The sequence below is a fragment of the Fundulus heteroclitus genome, chromosome 24 (genome assembly GCF_011125445.2).
Source record: "Fundulus heteroclitus isolate FHET01 chromosome 24, MU-UCD_Fhet_4.1, whole genome shotgun sequence".
In the NCBI taxonomy this organism is placed as follows: domain Eukaryota; kingdom Metazoa; phylum Chordata; class Actinopteri; order Cyprinodontiformes; family Fundulidae; genus Fundulus; species Fundulus heteroclitus.
In genome coordinates, this window is record NC_046384.1 from 9,859,074 (window position 1) to 9,886,377 (window position 27,304).

General features: G+C 37.6%; 2 protein-coding genes across 3 annotated transcripts in view; one reads left to right on the forward strand and one right to left on the reverse strand.

Annotated features, from left to right (window-relative positions):
- LOC105918815 (neural cell adhesion molecule 2) overlaps window positions 1–27,304 on the forward strand; it is a 708,733-nt gene that overhangs the window by 305,387 nt on the left and 376,042 nt on the right. The window lies entirely within an intron of this gene.
- Window positions 218–25,897, reverse strand: LOC118557817 (polypeptide N-acetylgalactosaminyltransferase 10-like). The gene is made up of 10 exons (XM_036128220.1): window positions 25,692–25,897; window positions 22,928–23,111; window positions 15,346–15,463; window positions 10,541–10,648; window positions 7,438–7,659; window positions 5,613–5,729; window positions 4,781–4,930; window positions 1,943–2,175; window positions 707–868; window positions 218–562 (listed from the first exon to the last, which is right to left on the reverse strand). The coding sequence occupies exons 1-8, from the start codon at window positions 25,843–25,845 to the stop codon at window positions 2,011–2,013; spliced, it is 1,218 nt and encodes a 405-aa protein (XP_035984113.1). The 5' UTR covers window positions 25,846–25,897; the 3' UTR covers window positions 218–562; window positions 707–868; window positions 1,943–2,010.

Here is a 27,304-nt window from a genome sequence, read left to right on the forward strand (position 1 = left end):
TGTGTTTTCACTGCCTTAAACTTTTAAGTTTCAGGTCCAACTAAACTTTTATTAAGCTGAATCAACTTTAAATCCTTTCAGCCCTGCTAGAATTTGTATTTATATCTTCCTTTCCAGCTGTCTAAAAGCTAACAGTTTATTTCCAGAGAGTGAAACGTGGCAAAACACACAAACACAGTGCATTCTATTTCTCTGATTTGGGTTCTTTATTACATAATAGAAAACAACTACATTTCTACTGTAGAGATGAAAAAAAAAAAACATGTCGCTCCTTTAAAAAAGGATGTGTTAATTCACTGGGCAGGAGGGAATCAATTTTTCAGTTTCTGCTTTAAAAGCTGTTTAGCACCATGAATGACAAAACATGCCAACAATAGAAAAATACAAGACGGAAGAATGCAAAAGAACAAATCACCCCTCAGATTCACCAGTCTGTGCAGACAGATGCACTCTGTTAATGAAAGGAGTGTGCCTCTCAGCAAATGTTTGCTGTCTTTGAAAGTCTCTGAAAGCTTTTCAGGTTTCCCGCAGGTCAAACAGATCTCGCTGCGGTCCTCCCACCCTGGAGAAGGACAGAACACATTTCAGATATTTTTTTTATTAAATCAGTTTTTTATCTATATTTCTTGGCAAGTGAATTTCAGTGGGCAGAAGATTGACTGAGTGAAGAGTAGCTGGTGTTCAGGGAAGCGTGTCTCTCTTTTACCTCCTTCCACATCACAAGCTTGAGCTGTATGATTGGATTCTGGGTGTCGAGGCGTTTGGTCTGAACAACGCTTCAGCTGTCAGCCAGGGCGCTGGATCTCTGCTGTACCACGGGAAAAGATCGGGAAGCAGCAAACTTCTGTCTTGGAACTTCCAGTCTTATCTTGAAAACAGACAAGCAACAAGGTTAAGATCTTTTTTTTTTTACCCTCTCTCATGCTGAAACAAACTTTCAAGATGTCAAAAATTAACTTGTTACAAAGTTAAATGGACATTGAGAATTGATCCTGCAAACAGTATTTACAATAATCTTAGAACGAGCATGTCCATGAAACATTAAACATTTTATCTTGAGGAGACCAGTTGCTGTTAGTTGAGAAGAAATAAAGCATAAACTTTTGCTTGCTCATGTAGGAAAGACATTTAGTTTCCCTAAAAGGTACCCTAAATAAATAAATGTTTCATCTTAAACACATAACGTGGAACTATTAATAGAAATTAATTACTTTATGATAATATTGAATTAACTGAATTTACTATACATTACATCATACATATTAGTTTTATTGCTGCAGCATTTTTATTATCTCATAGTCATGTCCGCCAGCACATACTAAATTTACTTTATCTGTTTATTTTACCCATCACAGTCATTGGGCGGAGCTAAAACTGCTATAGACAGGGTGATTGGCCAACAGCTGGCTTGCTCTGCCCAATGTTAGGGTCTATTTGGCAGGTGTTATTGATGGTTTAGTTAATTTTATGATAGTCTGTAGCACAAGAAATATAAAATAATATTGGCTTGTACTGAAATACTTTTAAATGATTTAACCAAACAATGAATCCAAATTTTGATTTAAATGCTGTAGGATACCATGGATTACATAATCTTATATAATATATTTACGGGTATTTTTATACTGTCTTTTATTTATTGGACTATCACATTTTTACTTTACTTAATGCTTTTCAATTATGTTTCATTTTACTCAGAGATAAGTTTAAGAGAAAACCAGGATTTAAAAACAAAACTAATTGCCAAAGAAACGCTTTAAAAGTAAAAATCACTTTCAATGGCCGGGTTTGTGAGCACGAGAAAGGGATTCACCTTCTCTTTCATGAGCTCTTGTACAGAGATTTAAATATAAATATTGAAACTTTCATGCAAATCATCCAAATGATATAACTTCTGGATACATCTTCTTTTCTTGTTGTCCAAATGTATTGTGTCACTCACTTGAACAAAGCCGATCACCGTTGATGATCTTCTCCTTGGAAGATGTCTCGTCTCGCTGCTCCATGACTTCAGTCGCTGCCCCGGTTGAAGTGCTCCAGCACGGTGGCATTGGTTCGCTCAAACAGCCACTGCTGGCTCAGAGAGGTGGGGTCGCACGTGTTCATGAAGACTCGACGCTCGCTGGTACTGCTGTCGATGCAGCTGTTACTGACTGGATGGTATAGACTCTTATCCTGGAGGACAGCAAAGCAGCCATGCTGTTAGAGAAACTTTGATTACTCTTCATTCTTCCCAAGCTACATCCTTCTGTTTTTAACCTTCAGACAAGTGCAGACTCAGCCAATGGGATTGTATGCTTAAACGAGCAATAAGCAAAATTCCATTATTTGAGATAGAAAGAACTAAAACATAGTTTTGTTAAGAACTAAATGTATCTTTTTGGGTGAAATATGGTATGACATGACATATCGGTCTCTGTTGTTCTCCGGGCTCCTGTTTATAAACCCAGGCCGGCTGCGCTTGCATGTATGTCAATGTGAACAGCTGCCGCTCCCTTCCCATAAATGTCACCACCAGTGGTGGTTCTAGACCAAATTTAGGGTGGGGCCAGTGTTTTTTCATGGGGACACAGAACAAAAGATTGGGGGGGGGGGGGACAGGTCAATATATTTTATCGTTTAATATATTAAGGAAGCCATAGAGCCAATTGTGGCTCTGGAACTGCAGATTGCAGACCCCTGCACTTTTCTCAATACGGCTGGAGCCAAACGTGACACCGCTTAATTTTTTAATTACTGTTAGAGTTAAACTGTAATCATAGAAAAAAAACTCCAATTGTATCTTTGTCAGCATATATCATCGCAAGAAATTTAATAACATGTCTTTAGTACAGCCCCTGTTCGCCCCTGTCTAGAACTGCCCCTGTTCACCACCATGTTCACCTGAAGTCAATCGGGACCTATTACCACAAAAAAAAAAAAACTTTGGACAATAAGTTGCCAGATAAGGAAAGAGACAAAAAGAGGATCAATTTGGCCTTTGCGTTTCCAAGGTGGAGAGCATTTTGAGAGCAGAAGCAGCTAAAGTTTGACTCGGGCTAGCTTTTCTCCATCGGGCAGGTGAGTAACAGCATAAAGTCAGATGTTTCTTTTTGACTGTTGTTGCTATATTGATTTGATTTCATGTAATGCTACAATTGTGACATTTGAGTTAATTGTTGGAGTTCGACCAGCAAAGGGCCAGGCGTTATTGTTATTTGAGGCGAGTAGCCGGTGGCCTAGCTGACATAGTTAGCATTGTCTAATGCAGCCCGAGGGCTTGCTACCCACCGTGATCCTCATGTGCATTCAGGGCATTCTTTTTTTGAATAAAATGATTGTAAAATTAACATTTTTTATTCACCTCCGTGAATAATAATGGTCTGGCTTAGATTTTGGAGGTAGAGAGAGGCGTGGCTTGCTAAGAGAGAGGCGTGGCTTGCTACATATCTTGTTGGTCTACAGACACTGCTCAACAGCGCACCTACTGGTGAAATTTAGCTTATTGCTCTTTTAAAAAAAGGCCTAATCACATGCTATGACTTTATAAATCTCTCTGTCAGTAGCTCACTCTTATGGCATACAAAAGTTTTCCGATCAAATAATCCCACCCTGTTGTTATGTTATTTATGTGTTTTACACTTTGTTTTTGCTCCAGTAAACAACTTGACCAGGAGTACAATATTGCGCAAGCATCCAATGAGGAAACAAGGAGAAACAACGGAGCCAAGAGAGTCAGCAACGCCCAGCGGGGGTGCGAAAAGAAAGAGTTTAAGTAACCCTAAACCAGTAGATCGGGCTGGTGTTCAACCCTGCCAAGCCGTCACTTTACTGCGAGAGAGTAGCTGCATCAATTGTTGCCATCTTGCTTCCTGAAAGTTCTGCGGTACTGCCGACAGATGGCACTACAATAGTTATTTTTACATGCATAAAATTTCACGATCCGATTAAAATGAATTTCATTAAATAATTGAATTATACTGTTTATATGGCACACAATCAATTAATCCGATCATAATTTACGTATATATGCACCTGGCTTTATTTAGAATAGAAACACTCTGATATGTGCAGTAATCAAATTCCCCTAAAAAAACACAGAAGAAGAAGTACTTCTGTCTTTGCTAAACTACAAAAATAGTAAACAAAGCAGTGTTATATAAGTTTGTTTGCCTTCTGAGCACCCAGGCTGGACTTGCACAATGTTGTAATTACGGTTGAAACGTTACTAAGTAAATAACAATTTTGAGCTCTTTTAATTTTTCGAACAGTAAGGTCGAATCGGGACCCAACAGTTTTGCTTCCCATCATATTTCCGGCACTCAACAACACGGAAATACATCCCGTTTAGGTCATGCACACATGCGTACTCGGGTCAGTTTGCTACATTGGGAATAACTTGATCCTGACAAGCGTTTATATCCACGCTGATCAGATTATCAATCGCCATAAACCACCCCTCTCATTCGCAATACAATTTCATTCCGATTGAGCTTAATCTGATCACAATATTCCGATTGGGTTGTTTACATGATGCTTTACTTTTGTCCATGTAAAAGTAGCTACTCTTTTTATGTGGATCGAACCAGGTAAAAAGATCTTTTCACCTGGTTCGATCAATATCAAGATTAACACTTGGTATATATATTTTTATATCTAAAGATGAACATTTGTTTTTTGAGACTTAGTCCCTTTAAGCACCTAGATTTGGCATCACAGCACTATCATACTCAAACATAACCTGGATTCGTTTAAGATTGCGTATACAGAGTAAAATTGCAGCATTTCTCCATCTCTGCACCTTTCTGTATCGCCAAAGCTGATTCCCCTTCATGCCATGGCAGTCATAGAGAGTAACGGGGCTGTTGTGCGAGACGGCATCAAAGCAGACCTTCCTCGTGTGATTGGGTTCACCCACACGGATATCTTCCCTCCAACCAAACGTCAACACCTGCACAGAACAAAATCAAAGGTAGCACTAAACCTATTGAGCGTTTTCTTGTTGAAAATGGGTCTAAATGTCATCTAAATTGTCTGTAATTATCTGGGATAAAAATGTTCAAAATTTGATCATAAATTAAATGTTTATTGTACTTCTAAATGGTCTTTTAAATTTAAAACGGCAGTGTTGGATGCAATTTAAAGAATAAGCCCTTTTTTTATATACAGGCAACCTACATCAGCAGCATCTAATGCCAGTTAAACCCTAACCCAGACCTCGGTCTGATTGAAATGCTTCAGCGGGACCTTAAGAGAGCCATGAGGAACAAATATCTGCCAAACGTAATGAAGTGAATTGCCTTCATAAACGAAGGTAGATAAAATTCCTCCAGGACCAAAAAGAATACTGAATTATTGCTGCAAAAAGTAGTTCTACAAGTATCACGTTGTGAGGAGTGCTTAGTCTTTCCTGGATAACAAACCAAATGTTTTGTTCAGAATTAACTGCACTTTCTGGTAAATTACATTACTTTGATTTTATTTTTTAAAGTTTCAGTATAGTCGGTTTTGCCTTTTCGGTGCAGCTCTTGGAAGACTTTTTTAATGTGTGTGAATTTAAAAACTAACAAGACAAATGAAATCCAGAATGGCAAATGGAAAGTATTGGGTTGATTAAATACGCATGCAGCTACCTGTCCGTGGCTCCAGCTGACTTCTCCTCTGCTTTTCACACAGCTCTCCAGGCGGATGGGGCTCCCAGAGACAAAATGTTTGATCTCCATACACATCCCGCTGCCCACATTTCTTATCTAAAGACAAGAAAATCGATCGACACGTGAAATTTGATTTGCACAGACTGTTGTTATCATACAGCCAATTTATTTCCTTTTTTTTTAATAATCTTTAGAAATACATAGAAATGTAGAATAAGTTTCCCTGCTACAACTTTGAAGTTTGATTCTAGTCTATCTCACATGTGAGGTCTCTGGGCTTTCTTTGGATCTCGGGTGTGCACCTCAGTGCCCTGATGGGAGCCACAGCTTGAGAGTGAGAGGTCCGAAATTCAGATTATTTCAAACATATCTCATCATTTCTTCTAAGTAATTTGTAGCTTGAATTTTGCATGCACTCCATCTAAACAGCCGTATTTCTTCTGGAACATGTAAAACGGCCTCAATAACATGCAGGAATTTGATTAAGGAAAATCTAAAAAAACAGAACAAAACTGAAACTCCTATTGGGGTCTATGGGCAATGTCCCAACAGGGGTACAGCTCTTGTATTTTCCCTGAATTTTGGACTGTTTCTGGACTTCTGGGGCATGTAGATTATATACATGTTAACCATGAGTTGTAAGTTAGATGTTTTAGTGTCACATATCCCTTTATTTAACAATAGTTAAGCTTAAAAATCAAAGATAATTTGAGGAGCTAATTTAAGTGAAGGTATTTTTTACTGAAATGTATAACATTCTCTGAGGCCTGAACAAACCACAGTATGGATAAATTTTGGCATGCACACCAAACTTTTATATTTAAGCACAAGCTTTCCCCCTATACCACAGGACATTCTGTCTTGCTTCATATATAAATTAACATCCTTGTTATACACAGTTCACACATAAAGCTGCTCAAAATAATAACAAAAAAAAAACATCCTATCAGACCATACAAACACTGTGTTTTGAATGCAGTCCTACATGTGAGTACATGTCCTAGAATTAAGGCAGTTGTTGCTAGCACTAACATAAATTCATAAAGTATATATATATATATATATATATATATATATATATATATATATATATATATATATATATATATACAGACAGACTCAGTGACTCAATACAACTCAAAAGTTTAACCAGTTTTAATAACAAACTGAACTTGACAGCATTTTTTTCTAGGATCAATTTGAACTGTATGTACATTCATAGGAAACTGTCTGTAATTTGACTAACTTGACTTTTTGTTGTAAAGTGCCTTGAAATGACATGTGCTGTGAGTAGGTGCTGTGTAAATAAACTGATTTGAACTGAACTCACAAGCTGCCTTCTTTCTGAAAGCCTAGAAAGCTCTTTTGACCTCAACATGCTGTTCACTTTCACACATCAGGACCTCAACAAACTAAGGCCCTGTCCACAGGAAGCCGGGTTTGGCTGTATCCAACTGGGTTTTAGACGGAGCTCAGTATCTCATGAGCCTGTGCGTGACCTTTAGCATTTTAAATTTGAATAAATGAGGCAGTGTCCTAATATAATCCTTATCACAAACTGTGTTTCTTTCAGTCTTTCACTTTCCAAAAATGTCACTGTCTTTTCTTTCGTTTTTTGATTGCTTAGTCTCCATTGTTATATTTATTAGAACAGTGAACATGTGGGTTAAACATCAATATATACACATATGAAAGCGTTAATATTTACTGAAATACTTTTTTTATTCATTGCATTAAGTCACTATGGATGCAGTGAGGTAACTATAAAAGAGCTTTTGCTCAGCCTAACCAGTCCGGCTCTTACCTCCCCCCATGCAGCAGCAGGGGGCTCCACTGGTGGGTAATGTCTCGGCAGATCCCAGGCCACCTCGCTCATGAACCACCGAAAGTTCTTGCAGCTCAGTCGGCTCCGCAGCTCCTTCTGTGCCGTCATGTCGCCTGCCGAAAGGTGGCGGTACTCGGGCCGATGCTGGTAGACATATTCCGCATACTCGTCCATCCATACCTCTGCCACGCGTTTGAGGTTCTGTAATCGATCAAAGCGCTTTGTGAAGTGATAGCTATGTTTTTTTTTGTTTGTTTTTTTAAATGCATATTCAGCAATGATTGCATCATACAAAGACATTAGATTATTAATTAACATTGAAATGCATAGTTTACTATATTGAATCTCAAGATATTGAAATCAGTTGGAGCCAGCAGCATTAAACCAATTGGGCCTTTCATACAAAGAAAGACATTTACAGCTGTGGAAAATAAGGATACAATGCCAAAAATTTCTGCTTAACAGATCATATATGTTAACAGTCCTATTTATCAGCAACATGAGGCCAATTCAGAACCATCAGCATCCTACTAAGGCCCATCTGCAAAGGCTGTTGGCCAGAATGAAACAGAAGGGCTGAACCTTCATTCTGAGCCCAGTTCCAGCCTGAGAGGCAACGGCTACACATAATTAATGGTGCTCAGCTACATCTCAGATGATTTAGCTCTTTAAGAGAATTTTCTATTCTCTGAAACTGAAGCAGATTGCTGCCCCTGCGTAGGCCCAGAAAGAAGACCCACGGGTCACACCTCACTACTCATAGACAAAAGACCACCAGGAGAGCGGAGAACGCACACCGCACTGCATTCTTCCTTCATGTTTTAAGCCTGCACGTTTGTTTAATTGCATGCCAAAACACAGAGGTTTGTGTGCTTTAATTCATGGGTATATTCAGATTCTCATGTGGAAACCCAAATGTTGTTTTAGCCTGTATTTATGTAAAATCAGTGGTTTTGTTTTGTTCTTTTTTGGTGTTTAGATTTTGCACTTGGGAAGCAAAACCTATTGGGCTAGCTCCCGGCTACAGGTGTGGATTATTACCTGTATTGTGAACAGACGTTTTAGTGTGAAATAGTTTCTGAAGTGTTCTAACTTTTAATCTTACCAGAGTAAAGATGGATTTATTTTACCCGTATTCCAACAGACTGATGTGTTGCTTATTTTTACCAGATTCAAGAAATAGTAAAAAAATAGGTTTTAGGAGGGCAGCTTTAGTATTTTGACTAACCCCTTATGAATAAAGTCGGGAACAGGTCTGACATAATTTAACAAGAAAGTCTCCAGAAACTGGACAGTTGTTTTTTAAATACTAACTTTTTGATTAAAAGAAAAACTTTTTATATCGATGCACCAATTAGAATTTTAAGTCCTTTTTTGTGAAAGGTCAATCTGCCAATACCTTTTGTGGCCAATTTTGAACAGTAATGTAAGATTGAATATAATAGCAACATGACAATATATTAATAACAAAAAGGTTAACATTATACAAAAGTTTTAATATCTCATATTCACAATTAGGATGATTAGCGTGGCTAGCATTACTAAAACTGCAGTATGTGTAATGGTAACATAGATCCTCCATCATCCAGGACATAAATGGTTAACAAAAAGCCAGTTCGACTTCTTTTGTTTCCTTTTTCTTTTTAAAAAAAGAAGTTGAGCCAAAAGGTTTGTTCAGATTGGAAATGAAGAAGCGTTTGGCATGAGAGGAAAAATGTCTTCAAGAAACAAGAGAAGTCCAGTTTATTTTTGAAGCACTTGGAATTGAAGCTCATATGCAGTTAATTTTAGGAAGAAAAAAAAAAAAAACATTTGGAAAGATTACGACATTTTGAGTCTGTATGTTATAATTTGTGTGCATTCTGAGCCAGTGTTTCATGAAAAATGTAATTATGTTAACACATAATGACAATAAAGATTCTTTATTCTTGACGTAATTTCCCCGAAAATGCAAATCGTTGACTTACCTACGATTTCCAAAAGGCTGCCAACATTTACAAATCCAATCCTTTCCAAAAAAAAGATCTTAATCTACAAATGATTAAACAATGATAATTGATTGCTGTACTCTATTCAGCCTTTCTGTTAGCTACTGAATGCTTTGATCTATCTAACTCTCTCACAGCCTAAATATACATAATACGGTTGCTTAATCCTGGGTGTCTCCTCTCACTTCATTTAAAACATCTCTCTGATACCAAAGATAGCTAAACTTACTCTGGCTTTGGGTCTTTATCCACACAATCTCCACTCTGAGGAGTTACATATTGGTGTCAGTGGGAATAGGTGAACGTGGCTCTTGTGTAAAGTGGTTTGAGTGGTCGCTATGACCCGAAAAGCGCTATTTGAGTTCAGTCCATAAACTTACCAGTTATATACACGTAGGAACAAATGTTAACGTTAAATGTCAGTACTAACTGGTCAAAAGTACTGCATACATTCTAACAAAAAATACATCTATTTTACTCCATAGTTTACCCAAATATTAAATGCTTCAATGATGGATGGAGTGAACATGCAGTATATCTGATGTGGTGAAACGAATAATAATGACATTAATGAAAAATTATGTCTAAATTGGTCCCATATTCTGAGTCAATGCATAACAATGTTATGCGCCAAATCCCCCCAGAGGATTTCTAAAATATCAACATTCTGTCTTAAAGAAATAGCTACACCCCTGTCCCGTACCTTTCTGAAGCTCAACAAACTCGATGTTTTGTTGAGATGAGACTTAGATTGTCCTTTTCTGGTGAATATGTGTAAAAGACCACTGTTGTCTTGTCAATTGTTAACTATGGTGGAGGAACCCTGAGCAAGCTTGCTTAAAGTAAAAGTGCTGCAAACCCCATTAGGGTACATGACATCATGAATTCTTTCGCATGCTATGAAATTTAAATAGAGAATTTAAGGCCTTTGCCAAAAAACTGAAGGTTAGTCCTTATTGGTTCTTTTAGCAGGATAATGAAACACAACAATCAACCTTCTTCCGTGTCTAGCTCTCTCCTCGGGCCTAGATTCTACGGCAAACACAAAGAATAAACATTTCATCATACAACATGCAGACAGGGTGCTGCATTACCTTTGCCAAGCTGATCCCGCCGGGAATCTTGTAGGGGACGTATTTTCTGTAGATATGCCCCACCCTGGAGCACGGGATGTCCTCCATCCGGCCACCGCACATCCACACCTACAGAAAGAAGTGAATGTGTAATCTGAAGTCTACGAAGAGGTGTGAAATTGAAAGGGCAGATGCAAAAGCTACATCTAAAGGACTTGACTCTCTCTGCCGACGAGACACAACTTCAAGGCATCAAGAGAAGACAACATATTAGTGTGATTAAAAAAAAAATTGTGTTTGAATTCAGAGTTTATATATATATAAACGCCGCAGAATCTTTACTGAAACATATTTCACTCAACAAATGTTTAAATTCCTTTTAAATCATAATAATGTGGAAATAAATCTTTTAACAATTGTTTTCATTTAGTATTTAGCTACTCATTATGTGAGATTACAGAAATTATATGATAATTCCTGACTTTAATCCTCTTTTAAAGTACAGAAAAGAGACATAATTTTCCTGCTTGGCTTCCAACGCAGAAAATAAACCATGAGAGACAAAAAGGACAACAAAGAAAAGACGGCTTAACTTCAGCCAGCAATCTGGAAAGAGGGTTTTGTCTTTCAAAACAATAGCTGAATACAAAGAGAAGCTGGAGGGCAAAGACAAAATGGAGGGATAGAGAGAGACAGAGGTGTGTTCCTGAAGAGCAGAGTCATAAATGGATGTGAGCTTAAGCTCAACATCCTCGGCTCTGAAAGTTTGTGTTCACTCTATACACAAGTTAGTAAGAAAGGAAGGACAGCAAGGGTAAGAACGGAAGGAAGGAATGGAAGAATGGGAGACAAAAAGGCAAGGAAGGACAGGAATTAAAAGAGTAAAGTGATTAAGAAAGGCAGGAAAGAAATGAAAGGGAATGAGGAAGGAAAATATGTTGGAAGAAAAACTGGAAGGAAAAAGTTTAAAAAAGGACAGAATAGGTAAAAATCAGAGGAAGAAAGAAAACAAAGTAAGGGAGTAAATTAAATTGAGAAAGAAAGGAACTAAGGAAAGACAGGAGCGTATAAAAAGGACAGAACAAAGAAAACCAAACAGGGAATACAGCTTCCATGTTCTTTTTCCCTACCTGTGACTAGGAAATATACATATAAAAAATGAAAGGAACACTTTTCAACTAGAGTATATCATCAAGTCAGTTAAACTTCTGAAATCTTGATCAGGTCAGGTAAATAATAGAAGGGAATGTTAATGAATGTCAGCTGTTACAGTGGTAATGAAATGAACACTAAGTTGACTAAAGGGGTAACAATGAGACGACAAAAACAAAAAAACAGGAATAGTTTTGCTCATAGAGGCTACAGACATTTTTTTCCTATTCATTTTGTTAACATCTTTTCAGTACTTTTTCATGTAAACCAGGTCAGTATCACTACTGGTAGCATGAGGCGATGCCTGGACCTCAGTCAGGTTGCGTAGGCAGAAGGTTTGTTGTGTCTCCCAGCACAGTCTCAAGAGCATGGAGGAGATTCAAGGAGACAGCCAGTTACCTTAGGAGAGCTGGACAGGGCCGTCCAATCGGCAGGACCAGAACCTGCTCCTTTGTGCAAGGAGGAAGAGGATGAATACTACTGGAGACCAAGAAAGTGACCACCAAGGGGCCTTTGGCGTAAATATTTGCTGACCAAACCTTTAGAAACAGACTTCATGAGACTGGCCTGAGGCACTGATATGTTCACCACCCAGCACCGTGGAGCTCCACTGTCATCGGCCAGAAACACCACAAGTGGCAGGTTCGGCATTGGTGCCCTCTTCTTTTCAAAGATAAATAAAATATAAATAAATACCTATTTCCGTTGACAGTCCCCCAGAGGGGAAATTTGTCAGTCACCCATCCCTTTAGGGAGCAGTGTGCTGCCAACTCTGAGCGCCACATTGAGAGCAATCTGTGGTCAAGGGTCTTGCTCAGGGACAGACTGAGACTTAAACCATTAACCTTTGGGGCTTCTCCAATACGCCAATGCCCAGCCCTGTAACCAATCGGCCCACACTCACATCTATCTTATCAGAAGATAAGATGAGTTTCACTCTGAGCTCCTGTGAGAGGAGTGAAATAGTCTGGTGATGTTGTGATGAACATTTCTCTGCCTGCAGCGTGTTTTGGTATGATCGGTTTGGTGGTTGGTCAGTGTCTGGAGAAACATATCCATAGATGCACCCACAGACCTGTACAGGATAAACGGTTGCACCCTGACTGACATTAGGTTTTGAGATGAAATCTATAGCTCAGTGATCCATTGGTCAGGATTTGGGAGGAGATACCCCAGGACTCCATCATCTCATAAGGAGCATGCCTTCGATGTTCTCAGGCATGCATACAAGAATGTGGGGGCCGTTCAAACTACCGAGCACCATGTTGAGCTGCTGCAATGACATTTCAGCAAATTTGACTGATGTGCTGTGTCAGCATTTTTCAGTTTCAAGTTCTTTGTGACTGATCAAGCCCGCTGTAGATTGATCATTTTCGTTTTCATGAAATGATGTTGCATCCTTTTGTTTCTACCACATTACCCATTCCATATCAGTATGGACATTTATCTTGTTTGTTTTTCTTTCCATTTTTTTTCTTCAATCTTGATCTGATGTGTTTTCAAAGTGTTTCTTAATTATTTGTTTTAGCAGTGTCCAGAAATTCAAATTCCACACTTTTCAACACCATTCCAGACTGTATGGGAACCCCGAACCCTTTGGAGGTTTACACGACAACGAATGAGGAAACTTTGAATTTTGAACTTCAAAATGATATAATAACCGAGGTAATCTAGGTCATGAATTGGGCTTTTAGAAGATTTTTACTGTATCTCTTCAGCTGATTAAACACATCTGGGCTAATTAATGTTCATTTATTAAATTGCGTCTGAAGAGCAGCTCAGTCTGTGTGAATTTTTGCATTGGGAAACAGTTTCGAACCCTCACTGTGCATGTGAGGCCATGGTGCCTCTGTATGTTCAGACATTATCTCGCTGTGTGAGCTGGAAACATTCAGCGCTCCCACACCAGTGTCGCCATTACGGAGCTGCAGATTAACTCAAGCAGCGGACAAAATGATTTTGTTCCACATACAAGCAGGGTCTGGTTTGTCTGTGGGAGCAGCAGTTTGCTTGTAGGGATTAGTATGAGAGCCTGTTAATCTCCTCACCTCGGGAGACTGACTGTCTGCGCTGTATCAGCTAATGGGGATCTTAATAAAGAGGAAACCAAATTGAATATCTGAGCACATAAAGTAGACCTAGGAGGCACAGCAAGGCATTTGGTGATAGCATAATTTCTTACCATGATAATCCTGGCTAAAATAATAACCTTGGTGAGGGATATTATCTCACTAATTACTTAAATAAGATGAAAAGCTTCAGACGAGAGTTAAAAACATCAGAGACTCACCGCACCAAGCACTGGGCAAGAAGGAGGTTTATCATTCGTTTCACACTCACAGCTTCATTTACACTACATTTTCACTTTTTACATAGATGTTAGTTTCAAGGCAGACGTATTTGGATATATATGTTTAAAACTCAACATTTCTAACTAATTCTGACTGATAATTTACATCAACACACATTTGATTACTTAACCACTTCTAGAATTATGTCTCAATTCAGTTCATTTCATATTTGACCAAAGAAAAGAGACATTATGAGGAAAAGCTAATGATATTTTAGAATAATAGATGTATTTGTTCCTGAGAAATATATTTATGGAAAGTTGAGACCATCATCTGACTTTTAACAGCTTGAATAAGTCTCAACCAGCTATATCAGTCAAATGAGTAGTTTCCAAATCTAGCTTATTACCCAAATAGACTGAATCCAATGGCACCTCTTCACCTCAATGTTTACTCTAGTTAAAGGCTGAATTGGACGTGGCTTTCTTGCCCCTAAAAACAGAGCTTGTTGAGGGCCACACTTCAAAATAAAAGGGCTTGTGAATGACACATGACCCTTTTTTTATTCTTTGAAAGACTAAAGTTTATTTCTTTTAGGTCATTTGTTTTATTAGATTATTCAAATGTCGAGATTCACATACCTTTACACAATGTGAGGAAATCTAGATGCTGATGATGGTTAATACACAACATTTAAGTTCATCTGAGGCAAAAGAAATAAGAATTTAGCCAAGAAACAGGGATGATAATTTTGGGCCTCCACAGAAAGTAAGCCTAAAAAAAAACCTTGGTTACATCAGTTCTGACAGGAGGAATGGCCAGAAATACAGCAAAGAATTGTGAGAAGCTTCTGGAAGAAAACTCCAATAATTTTAACACTAGTAAGGAAATGTATGTTAACGTCTGACTGAATAAATTGAAATCACTCTCATGAACTGACTAATAGAGCCTATAGAGGCAACAGCAGTAAAAAGAGGATAACACATTTAACATATCGGGCAATTATAAGGGCATGTATGGGATAGAAAATAAATAATATTTAACTTCAAAACCTGCTGTATGTACATTTAAATGATCAAAGACGAGAAAAGTTCAGTCAGATTAAACATCTGGCAGCAAAAGAGATCATATTTTATCTTTTTATTTTACAATATATGTGTACTATTATATATATATGTGTGTAATATTTGTGCTTATCCTGAGCTGATGTCTGTCTTAAAAAAAATAAAGGTTCTAGATGTAAATATCTATCATTAATATATATCTATCATTAATATATATATATATATATATATATATATATATATATATATATATATATATATATATATATATATATATATATATATATATATGTATGTATATATATATGTATCCTTTTACCTTGAATGAGATCTCATACTGTTCTCCTCCCCATATTTCCAGCCCCGTGTCGTATCCTCCCAGTTCCCAGAACCACTTCCTGTCCACAGCAAACAATCCGCCTGCCATCACTGGAGATCTGGAAGACAAAGAGAGCGAGACTCAGTTACCACTTGCATTTGGCTTGAGACTTGTTGTGGCCAATCCACCTATGACAGTAATATGTTCTTTGTCTTGGATGGGAATTGAAGCATGAAGCAGGATCTGTGTCCAGGAAAAATATATACTGCTCAAAAAATAAAGGGAACACTTAAACAACACAATGAAACTCCAAGTGTTCCCTTTATTTTTTGAGCAGTATATATATAATTTCCAAGCATTAACTTTATTCAAGCCATTTTATGACTTCTTGAAGCATCCTCGAATCATAACAGCATCATGGGATACTACGTCATGTGTCATAACTGTGTCATAACTTTGGATTATAATTTTTACTATAACCAGCAAATAGAAGCTTTTTCAAGCTTATTTTGCAAAAGTAAGGAGTCATTTAATTTCCAAAACATGGAGTCTTTTTAAACTGTGTGAAGAAATCTGCTTTCACAATTAAACAATGTTGTGAGTTCAGCCTCAGATTTGTATCAAAATAAAGGTTTCATTAATTTCCACTTACAATAAATCATGACTATTGTACAACCATGTTTTTTTTGCCAAAAATGTTGTTTCACTTGCACGGTTTTGAATTTTCATAATTCTGTGACACCCCTTGATTCAGTTTTAGTAATAATAGTTTATCCACCCACTTCCATTCACTGTTTTGACATGAAATCACAGGGGAGAAAGGTTCAGGAGAATCTGTTTTCAGAGACACTAGTTATGTGTACATGCGCAGAATTTCACGATCGGAGTGAAAAACAACGAAAATAATCGGATCTTTGGGCCGTTATCACCTGTTTAGGGTCTGGTCTTCGGTCCGGTGTCAGGTCCATGATCTCACATTCAGTACCGTACAGTGACAGTAGCTTCAATATTCAAAAGGGTTTTCAGTGTTGCCTGTCTCTGATATTTCTCACAGCGTCTTTCACTCGCAAGGCAGTGGGGTTCAGGTGCTTTGTGGGAAAAAATAGTCGGTACGGCACTTGGTTTTAGCTTTCGAGGGTAACGCCCACCTGTTAGCTCCTTCATCAATTTTGTTGGTACAAATCAAGTCTTCTGGAGAGAAGTGTTGAGAGCACAAATGTGGGTCTTTCAGGAGTTGTCTTCTTCCACTGGCTTTTTTTATTTTACGAGGGAAGTGATGAGGACTCAACTCACTTTTTCAGTTGTTTTTGTTTTGAAATTACCGCCAACAGCGACGCCATGTGGCATTGTCTAAATTTACACCAGTCAAACGCAATACAACCCAGCATGCATTGCCCGGGTGAAAAAATGGCGACCTCCATCCATCCATCCATCCATCCATCCATCCATCCATCCATCCATCCATCCATCCATCCATCCATCATCTATACAAGCTTATCCCTATTGGGGTCGAGAGGGGTGCCCATCATATTTTTTAAGTAATTATGAGTTTTATGTATCACAAACAGCATTTTTAAAGTTAAATGCAAAATTATAACATATTTAGGTCAACATGTTCAACTAATCATGGATCCTTTTAAAAACAGTCAAACTCTTCTTACAGTTGCTGAGCAGCCTTTCGCAAGATCTCCTGGCCATCGCTCTAACCTTTACCTTCCTCCACAGATTCAGTTTGGGTACTCTGGCTCGGTGACTCCAAAATGTTAATGTCACTTTCAGTCAGAAGAAAGATGCTGGTGAATTTAAACCTAAAATCTGCAAGTAGTATTAAATATTTCAGGTCTAACTGAATTGATCTGAATTCATCAGAACTTCACTGAAGATGAAACTGAATTAAAAAGTAGATTCTCTGGTTAATCTACATACCAGCTCTCATTTATAGGCCTGATAGACGGACAATGGCTAAAGCTCTTGGAGAATTAGTGGTTGACTGAGCTTCCTGAAGAGAAATTAATATTGGAATGCCCCAGTATGTCACCTCAATTTGCCCGGGTCAACGGGCGATCTTATTACACATTGGTTGCATCTTACCGAAAGTGTGCAGAGACAGAACGGATTACTCCAACGGAAACTGTTGGGGCTCATGTTTGAAACATTAAGTAAACTCAGAATTGTTATTTCTTCAGTAACGTTTCAACTGTAATTAGAATCTGGTGCATGTCCAGCCTGGGTGCTCAGATGACAAATTAACTTTTTTGATTACTATTTTTTGTTGTTCAGCAAAGACGGAAGTTCTTCTTATTCTCAGTCTTTTTTAGGGAAACTGTGCATGTTAGAGTGACATGTTACGAATAAAGCCAGGTGCATATAAATGCATATCATGATCGGATTAATAGATTGTGTGCCCATATAAACGTTAAAGGACCTCTATCATGCAAAATCTACTTTTTTGAGCTTTTAACTATATTATGATGATATGCCTTAATCGAAATCATGTCCAAAGTGGTATTTTGCTTGATTAATGCATGTCTATGTAATCACAACACTGAATCCTAATCTCTGAGCAGCACCCCCTCCCTGTCCTGGAAAATGAGCGGCTATACCAGGCTCTACATAGAGCTGTCATTTCCCGCCCCCTCCAGGAAGTATCTACCTTGACTGCGCCGCCCCTGCCCAGTAAACAACACCAACAAGTGGTGATATGAAGGAGCGCGTGGTCAATTTTGTTCAAAGTTGAGACAAAATGGCTCTTTTAGCACCTAATCTGCACAGCGGCAACCACTTCTCTTTTTTGATCCCATGCTGCAGGGCAGCAGCTCTTGGGCGACCCCACATGGGGAGAGGCGGTGTCACAGTGGCGCTAACGGTCTTTCTTACGATTTGGAAAAATAGCACCAGAACACAACTAATATTTCATAATAAATGATTTACTCCATAGTGCCAAAGGCCATATTTCATCATATATATTCCTATAGTTGACTTTGGAGGATTTAAAAAGCATTATAGAATCTTTAATGAGAATGTAAATAAAGGCATATTGTTTTTTTAAGTTGATACTCCTCTTAAATTATTAACTATTAACTATTTGGGGAAACATATCACATTACCTTTCAGGAACAAATTTATTGGTTTAATGAAAATAATGTTTTTATTCCAGAGGTATGACTAATTTGGGGCTTAATTGCATAAACTACTTACTATTTGAAATGTAGAACCATATTTCTTTTGTTTCCAGGATGCAGACCAATAAGTAAGTATTTCTGAAACACCTTTTCTAGATCTACAGGATGGTTGTTTATGCAATGAGAGACTGCTCAGTGCAATAAATAATTAATTCTCACCAATTAAACCAAAAATTACTATACTACTTCTACACTATGAGTTTCTCAATATTGTTTTTTTTTTCATTTGAAAATAACCTTTATACACATACTTGTGAAGTAACAGAAACATAAATAATACGCAGTTCGAGGAACAGCAGAAAAAAAAATAAAAGAAAAAGAAAGGAATGCTCGGGGGATTCAGTGTTCTAATAATACATTCAATGCAGTTCATATTTCAATGGTTTTAAGTGCCTTTTTTATCAGACTCAGGCTTAATTATCTGAATATATTGCTTGACCTCATTATGTAAAGCAGTACTGCATAGTTTTCTTTCAGAGTATTTGCATCAATGAGTGCAATATTTTGACATTAATAATAGAAGATTCGTGTGGTACTCAGCTATTTCTCAATATGTGTACTTGTCTTTACTCACGTACTTGTGAAACTTCATGAAAGGTGGCTACTGTTCCCATCCTAATTATATCAAAGCAAGTACAATCCCTGATGTGTTCTTGCTCCGCCCATTTTATCCAGGATGCATTGTTCTGCATATTTGGGAAAACAAGGTATCCCACAATGCATTGCAACACCAATGTTTATATATTATATTTTATACCAATATTAATTTGCCACAAAAAGTATCTTCAAAATGTTTTACGCTAGAAAGTAGACCTCAAAACTTAATATATGCAGTCAGTTCCACAATGAGCCTACTTTTAAATCCAAGCAGCACAGCTTTGCTGACAGGCCACGGTTGCTGTGCAGGCTTAGTAAGGGGACGGAGTGTGTTTTCCCCTCTAACCAAAGCCTGATCTCAGCAAGTCACAGACATTTTCAGCTACTTGTATATTTCTAGCAGCTAAAAGGGAGATATAAAGCGCATTAGTATATGTGGTGGATAACTGTTGTAGGTACCACAGCTTGGAATTTATTATTGTTTTTCAGGACATTTGAGGATTTAGGTTAATTAGGTTGTTGTTTATTTTTGTTTTAAGTTAGATTTTTTGTTAACTGTGTAACTGCAGTTTTTCTTTACAAAACAAACTCATTTTATTTGTTTCCCTAGCAAATTTCAATTCATTTAAATTCATGATAGGAAAATTAAACACCTTAATACAATAACTCTTAATAATCATACGGAGCACTTTCACTTTAGATAAAATATACACATTTCCCTTTGACAGGTTATACATGTAAACCTAATTTAACTGAGTGTGAACTCTTTATTATTTTCTATATTTTAGAGTTTTTTTGCAGACAGATGCAGGAGGAGACCACAATCCCCCGTGATCTTCGCCCTCGTTTCCTTCCATTTTTTACTACACTCACTCATCTTGTATCACATTTGTAAATTATATTCTTTACTTATGATTAGACAGTTAGCATATCAGTTCATGAGGCTTGCCAGATGATTATATGTTGTTGTTTTTTTATTCTGAAACCATTTTGTCTCGATTTATGGTGTTAATATATAATTGGAGTTTACCTGGTGAAAATAATACAGGAAACAAAGTTTGTTAGTCAGTGTTTAGTAGGTGTTGCAAAATAATCATGGAGTTGCAAAGTGAACACTCTGTCCAGATGCTTGTTGGTAAAAAAAAAAAAAAAAAAAAGTTAAATAATTCTTTCAGCTTTTCCTGCTTATGGATCCAGTGCAAACTTAGAGAAAACTGGAATAAATTAATCAACTGTATAACTAAATATCATCATCATCTGCTAATATTGGTCAGTTGAGAGAAAAAGAATATCTATAGTAATAATAGTATTTTGAAGGGAGCAGATTTTTCCATATCTCACCAGTACCAGAAGTCTGAAAATGTAATGTATTATGGTGGTAAACCCCCATTATTTGCTTAATAAAGTCCCATTTATGATCAAAAATAAAATTTTACCTTATCGTTTTTAAAAAGTTTCAATTTAGTTCACTCCATCCTAATAAATTATGTATATTTTTACATGTGTGAAGTCATTTTTTTTATTCTATCATCCATTATAAATGCGAAAATAATGAAATTCCCAAGTAAAAGAGGGCCATTTATTAAAACGTTGGAAAATATATTAGCTGTGATACCATACTGTGTGCTTGCATTCTCGGCAAGAACATAAGTACGTTAACTGTAATTGCCAAGTACCTGCTTAACAAGCACACACGAATGTACTTTTGAAAAACGGCCTTGGTTTTAAAGAGATTGTATATTTTTATTGACATTATGTTCGATCACATCCCGCTGAATAAAGAGCACCATCAATTAGCCCACTGTAGACAGTATGTGCTGCTTAGTCAAGGGCTTGTTAGCTGCTGTGCTTCTGCTGAACGTGACTGTTGTCGCCGCTCACCTGAGGCAAACATTTAGGGCTGCAAGTGCAAACACAAACACTTGTCTGAGTCTTTAATGAATTATCCCTCTGGCAAAAGCATTTCCTGAACAAGCTGATCTACTTTGTCTACCCATCACCAACTTTATTACTCAGTGCAAGGAATATGTTTAACTTTGCATTTATGTTTTCTTAATTGTTATGGTTACTGGCTTTTGATTGAATAGAAGAGCGGCGGCAGCATCCCAGCAGGTGGTCTGCCCTAGCCAAATATGTCCCTAAGGGGGATCAGTTAAAGACAAATTGGGGGAGATTTTGAACAGTCAGTCACGAGAAACCCCTCCAGGGCTTCCTTCATTCCACAACACCACAAAAGATTACCACTGTATAAAACAGACAGCTCTTTGCTGTTTTTACATGCCAGGAAATAATCAAAGCAACATAGAAGATGCTGAAGACATTCATGGAAGTCACTCGAAAACTATGCATTCAGTACAATTAACTGTTTCATCTTGGAATAAAAAGAGTTGAAGAGATAAAAACCTATAATCCACCATCCAAATGTTGTTACAGGATGAATGTGTGATAAAAATATTTTTTTTCACACATTCTTACATAGGCGGTAACAAGCTCATCAAGTTTTGACTATAAAAATAATACTGTAACATAAAGTGTACAAAATTACAAATGTTATTCCCACAATGACAATATTTATTAAATATGATATAAATACAACATATTTTACTTGTACCACTCTATAACCAGTCAGACGACCCCAAAGCACTTTACACTACTATCAGTCATTCACACACACATATTCACACCCTGACGGTGGTGAGCCATGTTAGTAGCCAGAGCTGCCCTGGGGCAAGCTGACAGAGGTGAGGCTGCCATACAGGCAGCTCTCTGACCACCGGCAGCAGGCAATGCAGGTGAAGCGTCTTGCCAAAGGAAACAACAACTGAAACTGTCAGAGCAGGGGACTGAAACATTCCCATTACAACCCTCCAATTGCAGGATGGACTCTGACTCCTGCGCCGCATGTCGAACTTTAACAAAGTCCTCCTTGGGATTTTGAGCTATTGGTTTCAAAATTGGGTCATTGTGTATGTAAACCACATGATTCAACAGTTTCTATAAATACCTTTGTTGCGTGCCATGAGGGTTTCTCATTTTTGCCACTTGCAATGCGTGAATACTTCAGAGAAAGACTCTGTTGAAGCTGAATTGTTTAACAGAGGAATATTTCAGTCTGGCCGGTATCAACAGTTACAGAACCAGTGCATGAGACCTGGAGGGAATAAAGCTGAATTGCAGAAGTGTTCTCAGTTGATCTTGAGGCACAAACTCTTTTATAGACATACAAAGAATGCATAGACCACTATTTGTAGCTGTGTTCCTTCTAATACAGCATACAGCTCTGACTATGGCCCATTTCTTCCCTTAATCATGACAGTATGGAATCAGCTGTATGGTTTTTATACAGTTGAGATTATATTTGAATAATATGACAACCTGCCAGTCCATTTGATCATACCTAGATATGCAAAACATTAGAATTTAAAGTGGACACAGTTTATTGTTGACATGTCTGTCTTGAACCACAGCTCTAAAACTGAGCAGATCAAGTAAAATAAAAAAAATAAAAAAATTTGTCCTGTAATTGCTGTTATTAAAGTTGGTTTCGGTCAAGTTTTCAGCATCAGCTGGTTTGTTTCCATGTCTTAATAATGTTTCCAGCTTTAAAAAACATGTTGAAGAAAATTTGAAGTTGTTGTGGTTGAGTCACCTTTTTAAACGGACACTTCAAAATGTCAAACTACCGTATTAAGTTAAGTATATTTTAGTATGAGGCTAGTCGAATCGAAACTCAAAGCTGGAGAAGATACTTGATTGTTTAAAGCTAACCTCTGTCATAATTACTGACGTTTGTTGTTACTCACTCAAACGGCTCAGTAGGGTCATTCCTCTTCATCTCAGGAGGGATGGGGATCCGTTTGTAGTACATTTCCCAATCAAAGGCCCCTCGCATGGCGTCTCCCGCCTGTGTGTCGTACCCGAAGTGGTCGTGATCGATGACATCTATCATGGGACAGACAATGGTCTTCCGGTTCTGGGCAATTCGGTCTATAAAGCACAGAGAGACATGGAACCTAAGGTATTAACGTGAAACAGAAAGTTGTGCGATCTCGATCTAAAGACAATTTATAAATTTGATCATTTAAACAGAGATTTTATTTTGAGTTAGTTTAAATTGATTGCATTTAAATGTTGGTTGCATTTAAGTTTAACTGAAGGTAACTGTTTTGTTATCGATTCACATCGTGCTGCTTCCTCTCAATAAACTTCATAGGAATGTTTACTTAGTTGTATGTTTTATAAATTCTACACAGGGATTAGATAGCTTCAATTATGCACAATATGTGATGCTAATAATTACCATGGGTTATTATTTGAGAATGTTCTCAGTGTCTCCATATTTTCTTCCCCATGGTTATTCTTCTGGACCAGTCATTCAGCAGTGCTGTTTCCATTGTTTGATCAGATTATGGAGCTTTTCCCCCATAACTTTTTGTGCTGCCCTTGGTTTTCTTTCATGAACAACTTAGCCCAGTGTTTCTGAGTTTACCTTTTTCCAAGAAAAAGCCATTGATTAAGCTTTTGCTGCCAAAAACTCTGTGCTTTTTGTTTTTATTTCACACAAAAAGTATGCTTAGCCATGTTTTCTGTCTGTCCTCTGAACCCCCAGCCAGTTGCAACAAATATGTGCATATGCCACTAAGCCAGGTTCTACATTATTATTCTCCTGTTAAAGCAAAGTTGTTTCTTTCCTCTGTCACTCCATGCTTACAAAGAGAGCAGGGTTGCTGCGGCTTCGCTGCTTCTATTCCTTCAGCTGGCCATTTAGACTGAATTATTCCCATTTAGATGTTTTTGTCCTGTAAAATGTGCTAGGATAGAATCTGGTTTGAATTGATGCTATATAAGTAATGTTCACATTACATGGGTTGTCTTAGACACTCGTCCAATCCCTAATAGATTTGTAAACATCTAGAAGGGTGGGTGTTCCAGAGCTGTAAAATGAGTCTAAGTGGGTCGGTATCATCCTGGAAAGCAGAGCTACACAGCTGTCCTAAATAGCAAAAAGGGTAATTGAGAAAGTGAGAATGTGTTTGTGAGCAAATCCAAGTGGAAGGAGCAGAGGCACTCAGCTTCTCAGTGGGGGTGATGTGCCTGTAAACGTGTTTGTATCAATGGTGTGTGACTTGATTGGTTTAACAGTAAAGAAAAAGGAGTTTTGAAGCATGCTTGAGACAGTGGGAGTGAGGATTTCTTTTAAAGAAAATCACAACATTTTGTAAATGTATGCACGTTTTTTTTATGACCTGATATAACCTGGCCAGTCAAACTTTGATTGCTGACTGCAGAACTCCTGGCTGCTGGAAGCGTATCTCCAATGGCATTGCCATCTTGCATTTATTGTGTCCACTGGCCTGCCAGAGTTGAGCACAATAAGATGGAAAGAAAGAAACTTCCAAGTAATTCAAGCGAGTAGCTTTGAAAGGTGTACATTTGTGGAAAAGGAAAAGGTCTGCTGGTGTTCGTAAACTTTTTTTTTTTCAGGAGTCCACAGTCAATACAATCAAAGTCATCTACCAGGACCTTTTAGAGCATTTCATGCTTCCCTCTGCTGACAAGCTTTATGGTGATGCTGATTTCACTTTCCAGCAGGACCTGGCCCTTGTCCTGCTATCCGCAACATGGATGCAGCATTTCGTGCAAGAGGAGGCCCAACCAAGTAACAAGGGCATAGAAATTTACAACTTTTCAGAAGCTTAAAATAACCATTTTTATTAATTGCATGCAAGATTTAGATTTTCTGAAACTGTGCAGTTTAGGTTTTCATTGACGTTATGCAGCAGTCATCAAAAAGACAAGAAATAAAATGAATTAATGACAAAGGTCTTTGCATTTTTTCACAACATTCCAGTTTTAGGAGCTGTTCTTGTTCATTTGAATGTTAAAAAAAACTGGCCACTATTAGGGTTTTTCTACCAAAGCTGATTTATTGTTTTGTGTAAATTAACATAGTCGGTTTAGTTACAAAAATATTATTATTTGTCCACAGACTTGTCCAGGGTGAGCCAGAGATAGCCACCAGCTTTTAAGGATGGTATAGAGTATGTATGGATATAATTTAACTGGAACCTTTCGGTAAAAAAATGCCTGGTTGAGTCCTTTTGCAGTTCACATATAGACCAAAACAACTACTTTCTCACTGCTTAATTCCAAAACCTCACTGTTAACCTGTCCCATAATGTTAAACACAAGCCATATTTAAAATAAATAACATAATTTGTGTGCATTTAATTTATCTTGGATGATTCTTTGTGTAAACCAGAAACAAAAATTACTTTTTCAGAGGATTCGAGGCATTTATTGTATTCTTAAAATATCCAAAAATAAGTTATCGAAAACATAGATGTTGGGTGTGTTTAATGCTAGGATTGTTTTAGCATGACATGTCATAACATGTCATTATTCTTTTTAATTTATTTTAGGAAATATTTCTATTTTCTATGTTCTTAAATGGTGTTTAACGAGGACGTGTTTAAAGAATACATGTCTCAAAGCGAAAGTGCTTATACTCGTTTGCAGATGAGAGGCAGAAAAACTAGGCAGTGAATCCCCACGTGTGTCCCTCACCCAACAGAGGGGGCAGCCAGTTGACGTTGGCTTCGCAGTGAGAGTCCAGGAAGGTGATGACCTCCCCTTTAGCGGCGGTGGCTCCCAGCAGCCGAGTCCTGATCAGACCCTCCCTCTTTTTAGTCCTCAGGATGCGAACCTTGGGGATTCTCATCAGGTAATCCTCCAGGGCCACCTTAAGGTGCTCTGCACAGAAAAATAGAGAGTGACATGAAGGGATGTGGTACTTCTTTCCATGTTTCTTCTTTCAGTAATTGCTTTAAAAAAATATATTTCACACACTCATTACTTGCACTCAGCTGTGTCCCTTCATTCCCATTTCAAACCAGAACACCCCCCTCGTTACTGCACACAAGGCCCCGATCTGCCGGTCCACCTGGGCTAAATATATTGTTAAGATTTTAATTAAATCATTGATTTTTTAGTCATCAAGCAAAGTATGCAATATTTTTTTACGTCTTTCAATCTATGTGTTTGTGTGTGTGTATATATATATATATATATATATATATATATATATATATATATATATTATATATATATATATATATATATATATATATATATATATATATATGTATATTATTTATTTATTTATTTTTTTATTTCTTCCTTCTTTCGATTAAATGCTGAAGGATGATGAGAACGTTCGCTCCTGGAGCTCTCAGTGGTTTAAAGCGGTCAAAACATGACATATGACTTTGACAGCTTCTTTACAAACAGCCACAATGCCGCCTGTCTAACAGACTGAGAAAAGCTGAAATGTTGACCTTTTCAATTTATCTGTCAGAAACTTTTATTTGCCTTCCTGGAAAGTGCAGAGCTATCTGTGCTGCCTTTCTTCACTGCACAGCGTGAATCAGAAATATGCTCTAACCTGCAGCAAAACAACAGGAAATTTAACAGTGGTACCTGTAAAACCACAGACTGTGTTGACATTGATTGGATGGCTTTGGGAAACATGGCGATAGGTAGATTGATGGACAGATGGATGAGTGAAGAAAGATGGATGGATAGTAGGAATTGCTTGTTGGATGGATGAATGAACTGATGGGTGGACGATTTCAAGATATAATCATATTTCTATGTATTTGTAGACTTTGTTATTGTCCAGCCTTAATACCATAGATTTGTATGTATTGCATATTTTGTCTTATTTTGCTAAACGTTTAAATCTGAATGGATTGATTGAACTGCAATCAACTGCATTGGACTGACATTGGTTGTGATCAGACCTGAATGGAAACAACTTCAGATTCAGTTTCACAAACATCTGCTGCTTTCTTTGACCTAATCCTTTCAATCTGAACACATACTGTGTTTTGAAAAGTCATCTTTTTTTTTGTAACAAAAAAAAAACCCTGGTTATCAGTCCATCCAAAACTAATCCCAAATCAAATCCTTTCATCCTTTAGTTCAAGGTACAGTTTTTTTCTCCCTTTTGCAGATTCCATCTGAACCCACTTAAGGTCAACTCTGTTTACTGAGGGCACCTTTTTTTTTTTTTTTCTTCAACATCTGACCCGCGAAAAACTGAAATTTGACTTTCCAGCGAGGAAAGAAGGTCTCCCAGAGGTCAGCTGCATACGCCGAAGAAAACTGTCCTCTGCGTG

What these genes read in the sequence shown, in the direction of transcription:
- LOC118557817 (XM_036128220.1), bottom strand. Translation starts at nt 25,845, where the DNA reads ATGAGAATCCCCAAGGTTCGCATCCTGAGGACTAAAAAGAGGGAGGGT. An exon ending in GCGGGATCAGCTTGGCAAAG is followed by an intron (nt 7,660 to 10,540) that starts GTAATGCAGCAC and finishes GATCGATTACAG; the next exon opens with AACCTCAAACGCGTGGCAGA. An exon ending in TCAGCTGGAGCCACGGACAG is followed by an intron (nt 4,931 to 5,612) that starts GTAGCTGCATGC and finishes TGTTCTGTGCAG; the next exon opens with GTGTTGACGTTTGGTTGGAG.